General features: G+C 34.9%; 5 protein-coding genes across 5 annotated transcripts; 2 read left to right on the forward strand and 3 right to left on the reverse strand.

The window, feature by feature from the left end:
* On the forward strand, positions 1–1,271 carry LOC121266745. The gene has a single exon (XM_041170550.1). It carries the CDS (start codon positions 326–328, stop codon positions 860–862), a length of 537 nt encoding a protein of 178 aa, XP_041026484.1. The 5' UTR covers positions 1–325; the 3' UTR covers positions 863–1,271.
* Positions 1,272–3,102: 1,831 nt separating this feature from the next.
* On the reverse strand, positions 3,103–4,223 carry LOC121266750 (NDR1/HIN1-like protein 10). The gene is given in 2 exon segments (XM_041170557.1): positions 3,103–3,982; positions 3,985–4,223. Coding segments are annotated over 2 exon segments (678 nt in total). The 5' UTR covers positions 4,040–4,223; the 3' UTR covers positions 3,103–3,359.
* A 3,985-nt stretch (positions 4,224–8,208) lies between these two features.
* Positions 8,209–9,128, reverse strand: LOC121266903 (NDR1/HIN1-like protein 3). Its single transcript, XM_041170755.1, has one exon. It carries the CDS (start codon positions 9,040–9,042, stop codon positions 8,356–8,358), a length of 687 nt encoding a protein of 228 aa, XP_041026689.1. The 5' UTR covers positions 9,043–9,128; the 3' UTR covers positions 8,209–8,355.
* A 1,435-nt stretch (positions 9,129–10,563) lies between these two features.
* On the forward strand, positions 10,564–11,524 carry LOC121268680 (NDR1/HIN1-like protein 10). Its single transcript, XM_041173020.1, has one exon. The coding sequence runs from the start codon at positions 10,699–10,701 to the stop codon at positions 11,326–11,328; it is 630 nt and encodes a 209-aa protein (XP_041028954.1). The 5' UTR covers positions 10,564–10,698; the 3' UTR covers positions 11,329–11,524.
* A 2,601-nt stretch (positions 11,525–14,125) lies between these two features.
* On the reverse strand, positions 14,126–15,319 carry LOC121267895 (NDR1/HIN1-like protein 1). Its single transcript, XM_041172001.1, has one exon. The coding sequence runs from the start codon at positions 15,036–15,038 to the stop codon at positions 14,394–14,396; it is 645 nt and encodes a 214-aa protein (XP_041027935.1). The 5' UTR covers positions 15,039–15,319; the 3' UTR covers positions 14,126–14,393.
* Between the last annotated feature and the right edge of the window lie 2,349 nt (positions 15,320–17,668).

Here is a 17,668-nt window from a genome sequence, read left to right on the forward strand (position 1 = left end):
ATAGTAGCCACAATCTTTCTACCTTTTTATCCACCCAAATCTATCTCCCTGCATAATTAAACAAGTTGGATCGTTTTCCTTCAAATTACTCGCTTTGTAACGCAGGGCTTGCAAACAAATAAACTCTAGCTCTGTAGCAAAACCTACCTAGGCAATCTAGCTCCACTTATTTGAGTCTTCGTTTTGTCTTTATGAGTTTTCCGTTTCAACGGACGCCAACGGCCTCTCATAAAACTACTCAAATTACCAGCTGGTACTTCTTTGCTCTCAAGGTCCTGCCAACGGTATTTAATTAACCCAATACTCCAATCTACTACTGTCAGCCATGATCGGTCCGAGCAAGCTCGCCTCGTCTCTCACCGCAATGTTCGCGGTGTCTCTCTTAGCTATACTCGTTCAGCTATTCTGGGTGCTCCGGCGCAGGCGAAGACTCCGGAGACTGAGCATCGAGGATGGTGGAAACTCATTCTACAGCTCCCCAAAAGAGCTCCTCCACATCTTCTGCTGGGAAAACCAGTCCCGCATCGAACCCAACGAAGCTCCTGCCCCCACTCCATCTCCCCAAATAACGACGGAGGTCGATGACGTTTTCAAGTGGCACGTACTGTACGGACAGTCGAGGATTTTGTTTACGATCAAGGAGGAGGAGAGAGAAGGTCTGGACTCTGAGAACTGTTCGTCTTCGGAGAACGGAACGAGGACTAAGAGGGCCGTGTGCACGGAAGAGGTTGTTGGGGTACTTGCGAGGTCTTTGCCGGTCGTGGCTCTGAAGATTGACGTAGACGATGCGACGCCGTTCTCTACGCCTTGTGCTTCGCCACCTTACTACACTCCTTTGCCATCTCCTACTCGTGAGAAGTAATATGGGACCCGAAAGCTAGCTGACAGGTTCGAGAGGAAGAGAAAGAGATCACGAAACAATCTGTTAATCGGCAGCGAGAAAAGCCAGATGATCAGCATGCTTTTCCGGGAAATAACAAGTTGCCGTTTGTGGGCATAGATGTTAATTAGGTGTTGCCATGTGAATATGGTGGCCGTGAATATCTCCGGTCGGAGATCGATCATTTGCTGACACTTGAGCTTCTTTAGTATTTTTGTAAGATAGATCCATTTCCCAACAATCCATCCATAGCATTAGCGTTCAACCTTTTTCTCGATCGGTTTGTTTTGCTCATGCTTTTGGGAATTGTAGGTGAACATTATTACACTAATTGTGTAGTCAAAAAGCAAAATGCTTTTTAATAATAAATATTTAATATTAATAAATATTATAAGACGTAACTCTTCTTCCAATTTATCCAATTTTAAGAATGTTATAAATTGGATTATAATTTATAAGAAGTACTTGCCAACTCAAAGTTAGTGTGAAATTTAAATTAGAATTCGAAAGACTAAACCCAACTTTTATTAAGATGGGAGTTTTAATTTTTTTAAACCTTGCAACATTACCAATATAATAAGAAAAAGAATAATGTTACATACAGTCGTAGAATACACAAGTAGTCACTTTCAAAAATAGTAAGATTTACTATTAAAAAATAAAAAGAAAAAAGTTTGACATAGTCGGTGTAAACGAATATAATGGGCCTTAAAGTACATTCGCCAATGAGATTGGGCCATAAATGCAGGGCTTCTCAATGGAACACAAATACGGGCCGGATAGAGTTCATCTCAACGAGATTAGGGTAGAAAAGTAATTACTTAGAAACAAATTTTCAATTATTTGGTGTCATATAAAAAGTTGAGCAGAGAATAATAAATAATATTTTTTTATAACGCCTAGTTTGAGTATTGATGTATTTTAAGAATATTTTATTATTATTTATTATTTTATTATTAATTTTTAACTATTTTTTATTACTATTCAATATTTTATTAAGAAAATGATACACCTATAATTACTTTACAATTAGTTTACAATTCATTTTAAATCAACCAATTTAATTGTGACACTTTATTAAAAGATAATTTCAATTTTACTTAACTATCCTTCATTTTAAATAGAGTAGTAATTATAAACTTATCATTTTCTATTCTATTATTATTATTTTTTTTCATTATTATTCAGAAAATATCAACCTAAGTTCAGTGTGTACGAATCTCACGAGACTTTTGAAAAAAAAAATCTATCATAAAAAACAGTTTTTTTTTTTTTCCAATATTTTCTTATTTTTATTTTACGAAGGTTCGCAGAAAGTATTTTCCTAACTTCACCCAAATGTGAAGCAAAAGCGTTAGGAAATTTAGAATAACAAAGGATATGGCCCATATAATGGGTGAGGTCATAGATTTTAATTCGTAGATAGACATCTTTTCTTTATAAAAATAACAAATAAAAAAATGTTTAATCTTAATTATTTATATTAAAGGAATAATTTTGTATTTTAAAAATTATAAAAAATATCTAAGTACTTCAAATAGAGATAAACATATTAAATATCCACAATAGTTAATACAGGCAATACTAATTATTGTAAATATCTTTATAAATCGTAAATAATTCGTTTATCTCTTTAGAAATAAAGAAATTAGCACGATATTTGAAAAAAAAAAAAAAACTCTAGAAAACTTATCATAATTATAAACAAAATATTTGGATAAGTGGTTTAAATAATTTGGAGGGAGTATAGCTAGGATGGGGCGTGTTTCTCTAGCTCTGCCTTCTTATTTAATTGTAGTGCTCCTGCATGTGACATATATATATATATATATATATATATATATATATATCACCAACTCCTACTTAATTCGTGCCCAAATGAATTTTAGGTTTTTATTAACATTTTTTTTATATAAATTGTAATAGGTTAATATATAGATAGCCATCATGTCGATTTGTTATTACTTTTAGCTATTCATTATATTATTAGTGTGGTTGGTATCTGATAGCTAGCCATTTCAAGCGTAGATGTCATGAACACCTTTAGCCAATTCAACATGACCTTCTGATCTGTCTCTCGTTTTCTTGGTTGCAAGTCATGTGTAATCGTTCATCTTTTTTAACAAAACCCATGGATTTAAGACATTTATGATCATGTCTGTGAACAAAAAGTCCACTACGTACGCATCAAGACACGACAATCAGCATCGAGACAATATGAAGAACCACTAATTTCGATCTTTACTTATATTATACATAAAAAGTAAACACCAAATTAAAAACGCGTGAGAAGAAAAAACATCTTATGTAACGTAATGCAAAATAATATCATATTAGTCGTACGTCTACATATAGCTCACCCACTAGGCAGAAGATCTAGAGCCTAACCATCGTCTATGGACTACGTACATATGTGACAGAAAATCAACATGAATTAAGAAATAATAAAAAGGAATCGAAGACTCGGGGAGGCGACTGATCAGAAATCAATGTCGCACTTGGTAGTCTGAAAGCCAACCGCTACTTTTCCATTAGAACTCAAAGGAACCTTCAAGTCGCACTTGATCTTGGGCTTCATCCGCCAAGACTTGACCTTACCCAACTTAAACCTAATCCGGAGATAGAGCTTAACATCAACGTCAAAAACCCCAAGGCTCTTATCTGAATTAAGCTCGGAAAGCTCCTCTGCTCCCAGCAAAACAACTTGCTGCCCTTTAAACACCGGACTCAAAACGGTCGTATTCTTATGTCCTTGGTAAAACGGGGGAAGCGTCACCGTACTAAACCTCTGATCCTCGAAATAGGCCCTGGCTTCGATGCGATCGTAGTATATACCGATCTTTTTGTTGGGGTTTCTAACGTTGATGTCGAGGGAAAGGTTGTAGTGGAGGGTGGTGTTGTTGGTGGTGAAGTTGAACTGGGTAAGCGAGGCGTCGGTGACATGAAACTTGACCCTGTTGGGGCGGAAGATGAGCCAGAAGATGAGGACCGCAAGGCCTACAACGATAGCGACGCTGACAATGAGCTTGAAAAGCAAACTGAAAAGGCAGCCGCAGCAGCCGCAACCACGGCTGCTTCCGTGGCGGTGATAGTATCGATTAGGGGTGGAACTGCAGGGCCGTAGTATGCTCCGTTCAAGTGAGGTTGTTTCTCTGCCATGGCAACCAAGAAAATTAACGAAGGAGAAGAATCAAGATTGCTGAAGAAGACTTCGAGATCAATATGACATGGAAGAGTACTGGGTGGTTATGGTTTCATGTATGTATATAGAATTGTGTGAGGAGTGGGTGAGCCACACACGCTTCGAGCATACAATATGAAAGCAGCAAGCCGCGTGAGACCGTGTCAAACCTATCTCATTCATGAGAAATGCTTTAGATTTACGAAAGGTTTTTGGATGTGAACAGAGAGAAGTTCCCTAGAAAATCTCACAATTGATAAATAGTCCGAATTGTAAAAAAGTAAAATTAGTACAATTAATGTGAGAGGAATATGGCTGCTGCGAACAGCCTCTCACGTTTTGAAGCCTAAACAGATATGATGCAAAATTTTATTTGTTTATCTAAATATATATTTTCAGCAATATTGAAAAAAAACGCGGATTCATTCCTGAAGAAATGAAGACGGCGTGCAACTTCTTCTTATTTTTTGAAGGAAAATTCTTAATTGAGAAGCGGGTTCATGTTTTACTTTCTCATTCAAAAAATGACTAACATGATATGTAAGTTATGAAAGTATACCATAAATCATATATATATGTTTGATCAACAGATCATATATGTATCCAACTAGATCTTGTGTAGTGATACTATTAATTATATATCGTAATTACATCCTATATTCATCAAAATCCATTAAAAAAAATGCCTGTTTGAAAAATAAATGAATGCATTTTCCACTAAAGACGTCTCTAATGCATAATTAGCATTACAGTCTAATGATATTTTAGGACTCGTTTGGATAGTGAGATGAGATGAAATAATTTTAGATAAGTTAAATAAAATATTATTTTTTAATATTATTATTATTTTGAGATTTGAAAAAATTGAATTGTTTATTATATTTTATATAAGAATTTAAAAAAATTATAATAATGAAATAAAATGAAACTATTTCTATATCTAAATAGCCCTTACAGGGATGTTTAGGAATCTGAGTCCTTATATCATAACCTTCAGTTAAAAATAATAAATTAAATTAAATTAAGAAAAATAGTCATGAAAAGTAGTTAATATCCAGCAACCTCTATTATTAATTAAATTAACCTATACGTACGTATGTTCGGTTAACATCCATTGATTTTATTCATCTTATAAGCTTCAATTAAATTTGATAATAAAACTAAAGTCATGTAGCCTAATTAGTATAATTTCCAACCTCTAAAATGAAAGTTTGGAATTCGAAACCCCTTTCTCCAATTCAAAAAAAAAAAAAAAAAAAACTCGATAACAAAGGTACGCAAATGATTTGTCATATATTTTTACGACCAGGTCTACAAAATTACAAATGATCAATTACCTCTGTTACGTAATTTAAATGGTTGTTTTAAATAAACAAATTAGATAAATGGAACAATTAGCCATGTAAGAGTGATTACATGATCAATAGCTGAAACATTCCTTTAAGGGTCCCACGTTCTTCCCTCGTTTGTTTTCTTTGGTCTGAGTGCTACGTAGAACGTACCTCTGCCTGCAAAAATTATACAACTTCTGGGAAAAACGTTTAGGGTCGGGTCTCCGTACACGGGCTACACCTATTTACTATTGGAAAATGATTCGCTTACATTTTTACTACTACCACTCTATTACTGATCAACCCACATGACTTTCTTTTTCTACGTTTTCTTCTACATTTTGTAATCTGCCTTCTGCACCCAAATTGCAACTTTTGAATCTAAGAAGGTATCCGAGTTGCAGCTCGAGCTTCTTTGTCTATATCCACCTTTAACGAAAAAACTCTTTCAAGGAAATGTAAACTTCATGAAATAATATTATTATAATTGAGTCCTTGCAAACAAAAAATCTACTTTTTTGCTAATTCACAACTTCTTTAAATACTTAGAAAGTTCTCAGAGCTTGAAAGAAATGCTCTGACAGGAAGTAGAGGTCAATTTCTTTGAGATTCATTCATCAAAGACTTAAAATAATCTTAAGATGATGATTCCGATTCATCTATTTTCTTAGTATGTATTGTGAAAAATCATGAATGAGAAAACAAAAAATAATTCTTTTTGATAGGAGGTTATGAAGAAAATGAATTCAAAGATAAATAGTCAAAATATACCAGTTCAAAGATAATTTTTGACAAGGAAGTTCCATTTGGAGCTTGTGCTATAGTATTTTTCCATGGGTGTCTTTTGGGCGGATGATTTGAGTTTGTAGTTGCCCAATCTTAACGACAACTTTTGGGTACAAAGGGGAGAGTTTTGAGCGAGCACGGCAAGTGGGATGGGTTTTGAGCGTTTTTGACAGCTATTTGATTTTGAGAGAGCAAACAACAGAAAAAAGTAAAAAGAAATGTGGGTGGTAGAGTGGTAGGAAATAAAACGTAGGGGTATCATTACCCTTTACTATTTCATGGAGTATTTGAAATTTTTATTTTTTTTATGATTATTTTTTTAAATATCCTTAATTATTAAAAAAAAATAAAATTTCACTAATAGTCATTTCCTTATTTATTAAGTACAAAAATAATAAAAAAAATTATAAAAATAAAGGAAATAATAAATAGATGGTAGAAGATAATAAGCCTATCTTTATCCTTTATGTTTCCATTTCCAAAATGTTTAATATTTTATTTTGTTTCCTTGATTAGCCCACGGGTATTTGGTAATTATTTCCTGCTGTATAATTTAAGAAATACTATGCTGATCAGAAATTTAAAAAAAAAAATGGCGCAGGATTAATATTTTTTTCTCTTCTAGGTAATGTCAAGTATTTTATGTTACGAAACGATGACACTAAAGTAAAAGTAAATAATAAATAATCAATTATATGACACAAATTTATATGGTTCAGCAACGTGTTTACGTCTATGGAGCTACAAATAATTTTATTATGATGAGAAATCACAAGATACAATTTCGGACAATTTTTCACTATTCAAAACCGTCATACTTCACAAAATAAACATATTTATAGGGTTACACAACGAAAACTTAATTTCTATTTTTCTGCGACATTCATTCGAGCGGAGTATTGAGCACATATCGGATGAACTCTTTGTCCAGTTTTCACTTGAGTGTTGAGTCGAGTGATTGTCGAGTGAATTTTTTGCCTGTATATTGCTCAAGCTCACTAGCAAGCGAGATTCGAGCGAACTTTATGTTTGATTTTCGCTCAAAAATCATAACGAATGTTTGTCAGGTCGAATATATGTCTATTATATTGCGGCCACAACAATATACCAAACTCCACAAACCCGTCACTTCATCATTCTTCGGTGGTACAAGATGAAAGTTCATCAAATGAATGATGAAGTGTTTTCTCGAAGTCTTGAATATATATAGTGATGTCACGTCCATTCGGCCATTGATAAAGATATGAGATAAGTCTATTAATTTGTTTATTGTTGGTAGGGGTGAAGTTCTTTTTTTCCAAAAAAAAAAAAAAATTCTGTGTTGACAAATCTATGTTGCGGCTCTAAGATTGGCTAAAGGTAAAAAATTAATTTTAGAGGAGTTGAATAAAATATTATTTTTTAATATTATTATTATTTTAAGATTTAAAAAAATTAAATTATTTATTATATTTTAGATAAAAATTTAGAAAATAATAAGATAATATGATATAATTTTTATATTCAAACGAGTCTTAATTCAGATCAACATGCATGTTTGCACAAGTCCGATTGAAGACAATCATGTCAATCATGTCTTTCTCTCATGAAAAATTTACAATATACATCTTAAGAAAGACCGGTGCTTCTTTTTTAGAAATGATATTTGTAGTCGTAAATTATGTAAGCATCGTGTAATTTTTTTAAAAAAATTAATGAGTAAATATAAGATTTATATGAAAAAAGTTAATTTTTTAATAATTGATATTGTTCTTTTTTAAAATGATTGTGTAATATATTCATACTTTATAACTGTACGTAATATTAATCCTCTTTTACTTATTATATTGAATGATGTAAATTAATTAATTAGCAGAAGTCTAAAAAGAGTAGGTAAATGCATAGGAATCATTAAAAAGTCAAGAATGGCGACTATATCCATGATTTATTTATTTATATGCATGCATGACGACGATATCATGAACAAGAAAAATACGATATTTAAAACCCAATGATAAAGATTAAACAAAGAAATAGTCAGCTACTACTACTCCTGCATATCTCATAAGCAACCTAGATACATATAAATCGTGTTTGCAAAAATAAAAAGGCTAACATCACGTAAAACATTGTACAGACAAAAAAATAAATTAAACATTAAATCAAATATATATAAAGAGGGCATGCAGCATCGATCATCAGAAATCGATGTCGCACTTGGTAGTCTCAAAACCACTTGCTGATGTCCCATTAGAACTCAAAGGAACATTCAGGTCGCACTTAACCTTGGGCTTGAACCGCCAAGTCTTGATCTTTCCCACCTTGAATTTAATCCGAAGATACAGCTTCACATCAAAGCTGTATACCCCAGCGTTCTTCTCAACATTTAATTTCGAAAGCTCATCAGCACCAAGCAAAACCAATTGCTGCCCTACAAACACTGGGCTCAAAACACTAGTATTCTTATGCCCTTGGTAAAACGGCGTCAAATTCACCGAATCGAAACGCTGGTCCTCATAGTGAGCCCTGACCGAGATGAGCTCATAGTAGACTCCAATCTTCTTATTGGGATTTCTGACGGTGATGTTGAGCTCAAGGTTGTACTGGAGGGTATTGTCGGCGGTGAAATTGAACTGGGTGAGTGAGGCGTCCGTGACGTGAAACTTGATGTTGTTGGGACGGAAGATGAGCCAAAAGATGAGGATAGCAAGGCCAAGGGTGACAACCACGGAGATTACGACACTCAAAAGGAATCTGAAAAAACAGCCACAGCAGCCACACCCGCTGCCACGGCCAGGGCGGTGGTAGGATTGGCGTACTGGTGGTGGTGGAACTGAGGGACCGTAGTAGGCCCCATTCAAGTCATGGGCTTGTTTCTCTGCCATGGTTGACAAAGCACGACAAACTAAACGTACAAGAGAAAGTACTGGGTTGTAAGAGGAATGGATGGATATATGCGAAGGGGAAGGTAATAATGCGTGTTGTATATATATAGCTGTGGGCTGTGGGAAGTGGAGTTTGAAAGTTAGTCGTCGGGTGGCATTTGGTAAGCGGTGGTACGTATTTTTTCTGAAATTGCGGCACGGCTGCATGAGAGCTAGCCGCCTGAGGTCTGCTTAAAATCAACGCGCTTGCTTCGGAAAGACTACATGATAATTGGTGTGGCTTCTTATTCCCTTCCTACGTATGTTCGATCTGTGTGTGAACTTGGTACGTGTTTGGGAACTCGTTTTGATATATGGGCTGTACACATCGTTTGATAATATTGGACACAACCAAGGGACTTTTTTCCTTGTGTGGTCTGGCTGATAAACTACGAAGAAGAAAAGAAGAAATTCTTGGGGCGCGTCATAATTGGGCGCATCAGTTCAGCACTTTGGAGTTTTGACTCCCACCAGGGTTGTGCAGCCATGAAAGCCCTATTGCAAAAGTCTACCCAAACTTTTGCACTGATCCACAAAGGCTGGGCTTCGAGCCCACTGTATATCTTCCTCTTGTAGGACCAAAACGTTTTGGGCTCTATAAGCTCCTTTTCTTTTGTTTCGTTCCTCCGGTAGAATTTTATAGTCTACTGTCTACAGCATAAATGTTAATTTTCTTTTTGAAATTTTTTGTTTAAAAAAGGTTACTTTATCACAAAAAAAAAGCTTTTTATAATATAAAGAATAATACTAGCTGTCGTGAGGATTCCTACCGATAATCGTCCCGATACAATTTTTTTTTATTTAGTGATTAATGAGGTATTTTTTTAGTAACGTTGTGAATTTTTTTAAAGCCCTTGCTTGGAAAAAAAGCCATCAAGTACTTTACGATATAGACAACATGAAGCGGAGTGCTTCAGACCCAAAAAAATTAATTAGCATACAAAATTACAAACAACTCGGCAGCTTGAGGCATGCCTCCACAATGTCTATTCCCAAAAATTTTAAAAAAAAATTAAAGAAAAATAAAAATAATAATTTATACAATTTGGTAAAAAGGGTAATCATTTGGTATGCCTTCTACGTTATGAAGGTGCGACTGATGGAGAGCAAATACAATAAACAACCATTTCACAGGTTTTCTTAAAAGGAGTAATAAATGATATTTGCAAGTGTGTTGTTTATTTCTTTTAAAAAAATATATATATAAAATTTATTTAAAAAATAATAATTTTTAAGGATGAATTTTTTTTTTTAAATACACGATATTTACAAATCTTATAATTATATCTCTGATATTACTCATTCTTAAAAGGAGATATAGAATCCTAGTTAGAATTAAAAACTACACGTATGCAGGATATTTTTCTTTTTCTGCACATAATTCCGGTGAAATTATTAATTATCCTAGGTATATTGTAAGAGGCTGTCTCGTTGAGTTATAAGGAAGTGTCGCGTCTCGCAATCCATTCCTCGCTAAAATTTATAACACAGCAGCTTTAAAATAGCCTTCTTCGTACACTAGCCCGTTATCTATTTACTGCTTTTATCGCAAGCAACTCTCACTCTCTCTCTCTCTCTCTCTCTCTCTTAGCTTTTTCTATTCTGAGCCGTTACGCCATGGGAGCAAAAGATGGGTGCGGATGTTGCAGCTGCCTTTGTGGGTGCCTCTTCAGTTGCCTTATAAGCCTTGTTCTTCAGATCCTTTTCACCGTGCTCGTCATCGTGGCCCTCGCGGGCTTCATCTTCTGGCTCATCTTCCGCCCCAACGAGATCAAGTTCCGCGTCACCGACGCCTCGCTCACACAGTTCAACTTCACGGCCAACGACAACACTCTACACTACAACCTGGCTCTCAACGTCTCAATCAGGAACCCCAACAAGAGGATCGGAATATACTACGACCGCATTGAGGCCAACGCCTACTTCGGAGGCCAGCGCTTCGACACCGAGACCGTGACGCCGTTTTACCAGGGACACAAGAATACGACCGTTATCAGCCCGGTGTTTAAAGGCCAGCAATTGCTTACGCTGGGCGGCAGCGAGGTCTTCAACTTCGATTCGGAGAAGGCAGATGGGGTTTTCGGCATTACCGTGAGGCTAAATCTTCGAATCAGACCCAAGTTGAGTTGGATCAAGATTGGCCACTTCAAGCCTAAGATCAAGTGCGGCTTGAAGGTTCCGCTAACGTCTAACGGGAAATCACCGACGGGCGCGTTTGAGAGTACGAAATGCAGCTTGGATTTTTGATCCATATTGCAGCAGATCTTATCTCTTCGATCGAGGCGTTGATTTTTGTTTTTCTCATGTAATTTGCATTCTTTAATTGTCTTTGTTTTGTTAAGAATCATTAATATTATCTAGCCGTTGGTGACATTTTTTTAGGATGTTTTAAACTAGCCGTTCCATCCATATTGGTACATAAATAAACACTCGGAGTTGATTAGAGAGAAGAAAAAAAAAAAAAAAAAACACTCGAGTTTGGCGATCCGTTGATGATGCCTTTAGAATTTGTATTTTCAGTGGATTGCTGTCTTTCTACGCTCTCATCATTTTCTCTTGTTCTTCACACTATGCGAATCAAAGAAGAGGCGAGCTTTAGACAGTCAGTCAGATGTATACACGTGTAATCCACTTAAAACAGGCGGTGGAGGGTACACGAGTTAAATCAAAGTTCATTTTTTGTTTTTGTTTTTTATTCTGAGTAACACTTTCTTTACATTAAAAACAAATAATGTATAATAATTGATTTTAAATGGAAAGTTATGGATACAACATGGACTACATGAACAAAAGGATCAATCATCTAAGATTTTGGAAGCCGTATTTGGGATTTAGTAGAATCCACCCAATAGAATATAAGGATTTCTGTTAAAAAAAAAAAAAAAAAAGAATATAACGATTTCAGAGGATCTTATAATGGGCGTATGGACCCTTTTCCATCTGACATGATATCTTTCCTTGAGATAGATTCCATACAGATTCCTAGCCTAGCCCAACTTGAGGCAACTCTTAAGTTAAAGGTAGATTAAAGGGTCCGGTTCCTAATCAGGTGTTAAAAACTTGAAAGGGTGACTGTTGTTTGTGGTACGGTGGTTGCATTGTGTTTGGATCGCTTTCTGCTCATTAAACTAATGAAGGGGCCGAGTGAGTCTGGACGTCCCAAAGATAACATTTCCACAAGTTCCAGGCCTAAGCCCAGCCCATACACGAAAAATAAAAAATAAGTTGGAGTTACCAGTGTTGAATTGTCCTGGTCAAGTCCGTCCAGGCCGACATAAATTAGCACATGCTACTCGACCGACCTATACACTCGGCCTAACTTTATTAGTCGTTGCTCGACTATTAAACCCTCCAAAACTAACAAAAGTTTAATTTTTTTTATTTATTTTTGGGTATATTTTAACAAATTAATAAGTTAAATTTATTTATTTTACAGAGAATTTTGCAATATAATATATTATAATATGCAGAATCAATTTGTGAATTTGATTTTTATAAAATATGTTTTGTGAACTAAACATTTATGCAAATTAAAATGGCTGCCAACCTCCAACAAACGTAAAAATAAACTTACTTATTTTTAGATATGAGATGAGATAAATTGAGATTAAAGTTAAAAAGTTGAATAAAATATTGTTAAAATATATTTTTTAATATTATTTTTGTTTTAAAATTTAAAAAAATTGAATTGTTTAATTTAATTTTTATAAAAATTTAAAAAAATTGTAATTAATAGATGAGAAGTTTTTAAAATTTTTAAAATTTTGAATTTTAGTCTGAACTCTCGGCTATGTAGAGGGCCATTTGCCTTTGGCAAACACCCATGCACGCGCGGGCTTTAAGAGCAAATAAGGTGACTCGTACACACCCGGCCTGTCCTTGGCTCATTGTATAATTTACCAAAACATAAAAAGAATAATGTTACTATTCCTTTTAATTTGTCCCTTTATTTTGATTACTTATATATTTAATTTTTTTCTTAATGATTAAGAAAGTGACTATAAATATATTTATATATTTTTTTATTTTTTAAAAATATTTAAACATATTTAAAAAATGTTTGAAATAAAAAATAATAAAAAAAATGTAATTTGTACTAAATGACATAATGAGCAGGCACCTACAGGCAGAAGAGTAGCACCGCTTAACATAAAAATCATGAAGGTTGGCCTAGTTTGAATGGTGAGGTATTATTTTGTTATTACTTTTTACCTAATTTTTATTACTATTTACTACTATTTAATATTCTATCATTATTTTTTTATTATTATTTATAAAAATATCTGAGAATACTTTACTATCCAAACGCACCTAAAAAAGAGATAAAATAACGATTTTTACTATGCATCAGTCACTATTCACTCTTACATCCTACACCTATAATTTTTCTATAAAATATGTGAATATTTTTTATAGAATATAAAGCGATGATGAATGGTGATTGGTATGAAAAATTTTTCTTTGATTCATCAAACAATTATTATTAGGTAGAGGAGGAGAGAAAGAGGTGGAAAGGGCCACATCAACCACCACCACCCGTGCCCACGTGGAATACGAAAAAGAGAACCCCCCGGGGGGCGCATTATGTTGAAAAGTAGAAGGATTAAAATACTTTGTATTTTATGCCAAATGCTAAAGAGAACTGTTTCGTACGTCTTATTGTCTTATTCCATGAATTATAGTGAAACTTGTTCTTTTTTTTTTTTTCTTTTTTTTTTTTTTTTTTTTTTTTTTTTTTTTATAACCAAGGTCGTAGTTATTTCTTGGTTTTCTTTTTTATTTATATCTACACAAAATTGAACTTAATTTTGCGTCTTGTATTCGAACATGGAAAACTTCACTATCAAAAGCAAGCCTTTTTTTCCCTTGAAAAAATATGCACTTTTTTTAATAGAAAAAAAGGTTGACACTATTTTTATCATTTGAAAGATAAGCATGAAAAGCAACCCAAGTGGAAACAACGAGTAATAAATATCAACAGTAGGAAAATGAAAGAAAATGACACCACAACCTCCATATAATACAGATATGCACCCCAATAATAGATATTTTTATATATGAAAAACACTTAATTAAAATTCAGATAAAATTACACAACTTGTCTCCCATTGTAATTTTGCTATTAATTTGTCTCGTATTTTTCTTTTCTTTTCACCTTTTCGGTTTATTCTTCAGCAAAATGTACAATTCACACAGTACATGACTTGAATCCCGACGTATAGCTAGAGAAGATAGGATATTAAATTAGACACAGAATTTGATGGGGAGAGAGAGAGAGAATACTGAATCCTCAACGGCCGGCGGCGCCATTTTCATACGCTAACGCTGCAACTCTGCACTAACTGGTACTTAACGCCGCCGCTATTTTCGAGGGCAATACCGCTGGTCCCGGCCGATCCAAAATTTATAGAGGCAGGACACCTCACGTAGAAATGGTACCGACCCGAGATGAAGGTCCCGACTTTCCATCTGACCCGTCCGTCGATCTTGATCATGATTATCACAGCACCATTGGCCTTGTCCTGGCTTAGCGCGAGGGCGTTGTACGGAGCCACTGGCACAGCGTTGCCGTAGATGAAAGGGGACCAGACGTTGACGTCCTTGTGGCCCTGGTAAGTGGAAGGGATTTGGCTACGGAGGGTGATCTGCTGGCTGCGGTAGGTGGCGTAGACGTCCAGCTTGTCGTAGTATACGCCGATCTTGTCATTTGGGTTGCGGGAGTAGAGGGTGACTTGGAAGGTGGAGGTGAGGGAGTTCGGTGGGGAGGAGACGTTGAAGGCGTAGACGGTGGCGTCCTGGAGGACGAACCTGGGCTTCCTGGGCTGGAGGATGGCCCAGACGATGAGCACCGTCACCAGGACGACGAACATGAAGATGAGGATACCAGCGAAGATTTTCCGAAAGAAAATGCGTCGGCATTTGGGCCCGTGGTGGCCGCAGTCCTTCTTGGCCGACATGGCGTCTCTGTGGTCAGAGTAGTGAAAGTGGTGTTGGTGAGAGATTTAGGAGACAGAACGGGTGAATTCGTTTTAGTTGTAGATAGGAAGGGAGAGGACCGAAGCTAGAGGAAGAGGAAGATCTAGAGGAAGAGAGGAAGCGAGGGAGGGGCCTCTGCTTTTGTGAGGAGAGCTAGCTTGCTAGCGTGCCGTGCGACGAACGCCTTATGGGCGAGTGCGTGTATTTATATATATATAAGAAGCTTCTGCTTTCTAGTACTGTTGAATAGGCTAGCTATACACTAATACATGTATGGTGTAGCAAAAAATGGTATTTATCTACTCATTATTGGGCCTATATATTTAAAAAGAATATATTAATCAGTGAAAACTATAATTTTATTGGCGCAAAGAGTTTTATTTATGAAGAAATCTAATGACACAATTTATTTTTGTTAAATTGGACGATAATATGAAGATTAATTGTACAAGTTTAACATTATTAATCAAGCTTGACATTAATTACTAATACTCTTGTTCTCGCCTGCACCGTTTCTTTTTTTCCCTTTAATGGTTGCAAAAGTCGGTAAAATTGCCGCAGGTGCAAAAACAAGTACTAAAGCTATTCTAGCAACAAGGATCGGACTTTGCACGCAATCTAGAAATTTGTGTACGGTAGGTTTCAGTGCCTCGTCTACCTTCAATTTTAAGAACTATATTTAGTGACAAGTTTAGACAGTAAAATGAGATAATTTTAGATGAGTTGTATAAAATATTCTTAGAATATTATTTTTTAATATTATTATTATTTTAAAATTTAAAAAAATTAAATTGTTTATTATATTTTATATGAACATTTGAGAAAATTGTTATAATTATGAAGTGAGATGAGACGTGAGTGTTTCTATATCCAAACGAAGTGTACAGTACTGATCTATACAAGGAAAAAGTTTATGGATGGATCCGAGTAATACGGTGCGTATCAGTCATTTTTCTTCATAACCCTGCTTATTAGTCGTCGTACGTGCGTGCCTTTATAGTCAACATGTGAAGCTCCCTTTCTTTCCAGCTTTGGGGAAACACAAAAATCAAGTTCAGCGAAATAAAACAGTGATAAAGGTTGGCGACTTTTTACGCCTTCAGCTTGCTCACGAAGAAAAGCGTTCTAAATACGTAAGTGCCTATCGCCGTCCGATCATGTTGATCTGATCATGAAGTGCATACGTTAGGTTGATATGGCCCAGTTATCATGACAGAGAAGGTCCCACCTCAGTTCACCGACTTTTTCTTTTTCTTTGTTATTTTTTAGCCCTTTCCTCTGAGGTTCCAGAATATACATGACCTTATGGGAATTGATGGAAGATAGTGAAAAGAATCAAATCGTATCAATGGATTTGGACAAATAAATCTCGTATGTATGTAACACAAATGACTACAGTACTCAAAAAGCAGTGCAAAAAAAAAAAAAAAAAAAAAGTGACTAGAACATGATAATTAGAGTTATCGATAGATCAGTTCAGTTAATTAGGCAATTTGAGAGAGTTGGTGATGAAAAAGTATTGACAGATCACTTCCAGAAATCAAGGAAATATCTCTTTCATATTTGCAACAACATGATTTTAGGAAATTAGCAATTAATTTTGTAATTGTAAATTCATACCATACTCAATCAGTTACCATAGATAGATTAATCAAGCAAAGATCTCTTCCATATTTGCAACAAATTTTAGGAAGTGATCTGTCAATAAAAGGTGTGCGATCGAATGGTGACATGAGTCGAAGAAAAAGGCACCCAGCTGGAGATCACACAGTGGCGTCTTAGATGCAAGTTAAAATATCCAAAAAAGTCACCTAGAATGTGATTTTATATTATAGGAAGACTAGAAGAAAGGCTTTTTCTAATCTCTTTTTCATCGTCTATGATTAAGCTGATTGTATGCTCTTGGCAATATTCAAGCTGCTAGCTACCATTACGTACGTACATGCATATCTTTCTCATTCATTTTTTTAATTACATCATGTATAGTAGTCATGATCAATCCACAATATTAGCAGTACATGAGTTCAATGCGGACAAGAAACCCATATAGTTTGCAAGTTGAACCATGTACATGACCCAACGTCCAATTGATCATACCGAGCAGATAAGACTTTCACTTTCATGTTTGTCAAGAAGGTACTGTTGGCATGCAGCACGCCTGCTTCAATTGCTTGGAATTTTCAACACAAGCTAGCTGATCATGTGAAAGCAACCATCTTTGCCCAAGTCCACCTTTATTTTTGTGTGAAAGTGATGATCTTCTATTCAAACCATGCATAGTACGTAGTACTACTGGCCCATAGTTTGATGTTTTGCCATCCAATTTATGCATATGGGATCATTCTGAAAATTTTAGTTTCAGAAGTTTGTTAATTTCAGAATTAGTTAAACTTCATGAGATCATGATAATATTCTTACAGTTGATCTAATGAAGAATCTTAAGTATTTTAAATACTTTCACTACAATTATTTACTTTATTATTATTTTTTACTAACTTTTCTACTATTCATTACTTTTTATCTATTTTTTATTACTATTTAATATTTTATTATTAATTTTTTATTATTATTTACATACATTCTCAATATTCTTACTGTCCAAACCAAGTGT

This window comes from Juglans microcarpa x Juglans regia, chromosome 5S, assembly GCF_004785595.1.
Source record: "Juglans microcarpa x Juglans regia isolate MS1-56 chromosome 5S, Jm3101_v1.0, whole genome shotgun sequence".
Taxonomy (NCBI): domain Eukaryota; kingdom Viridiplantae; phylum Streptophyta; class Magnoliopsida; order Fagales; family Juglandaceae; genus Juglans; species Juglans microcarpa x Juglans regia.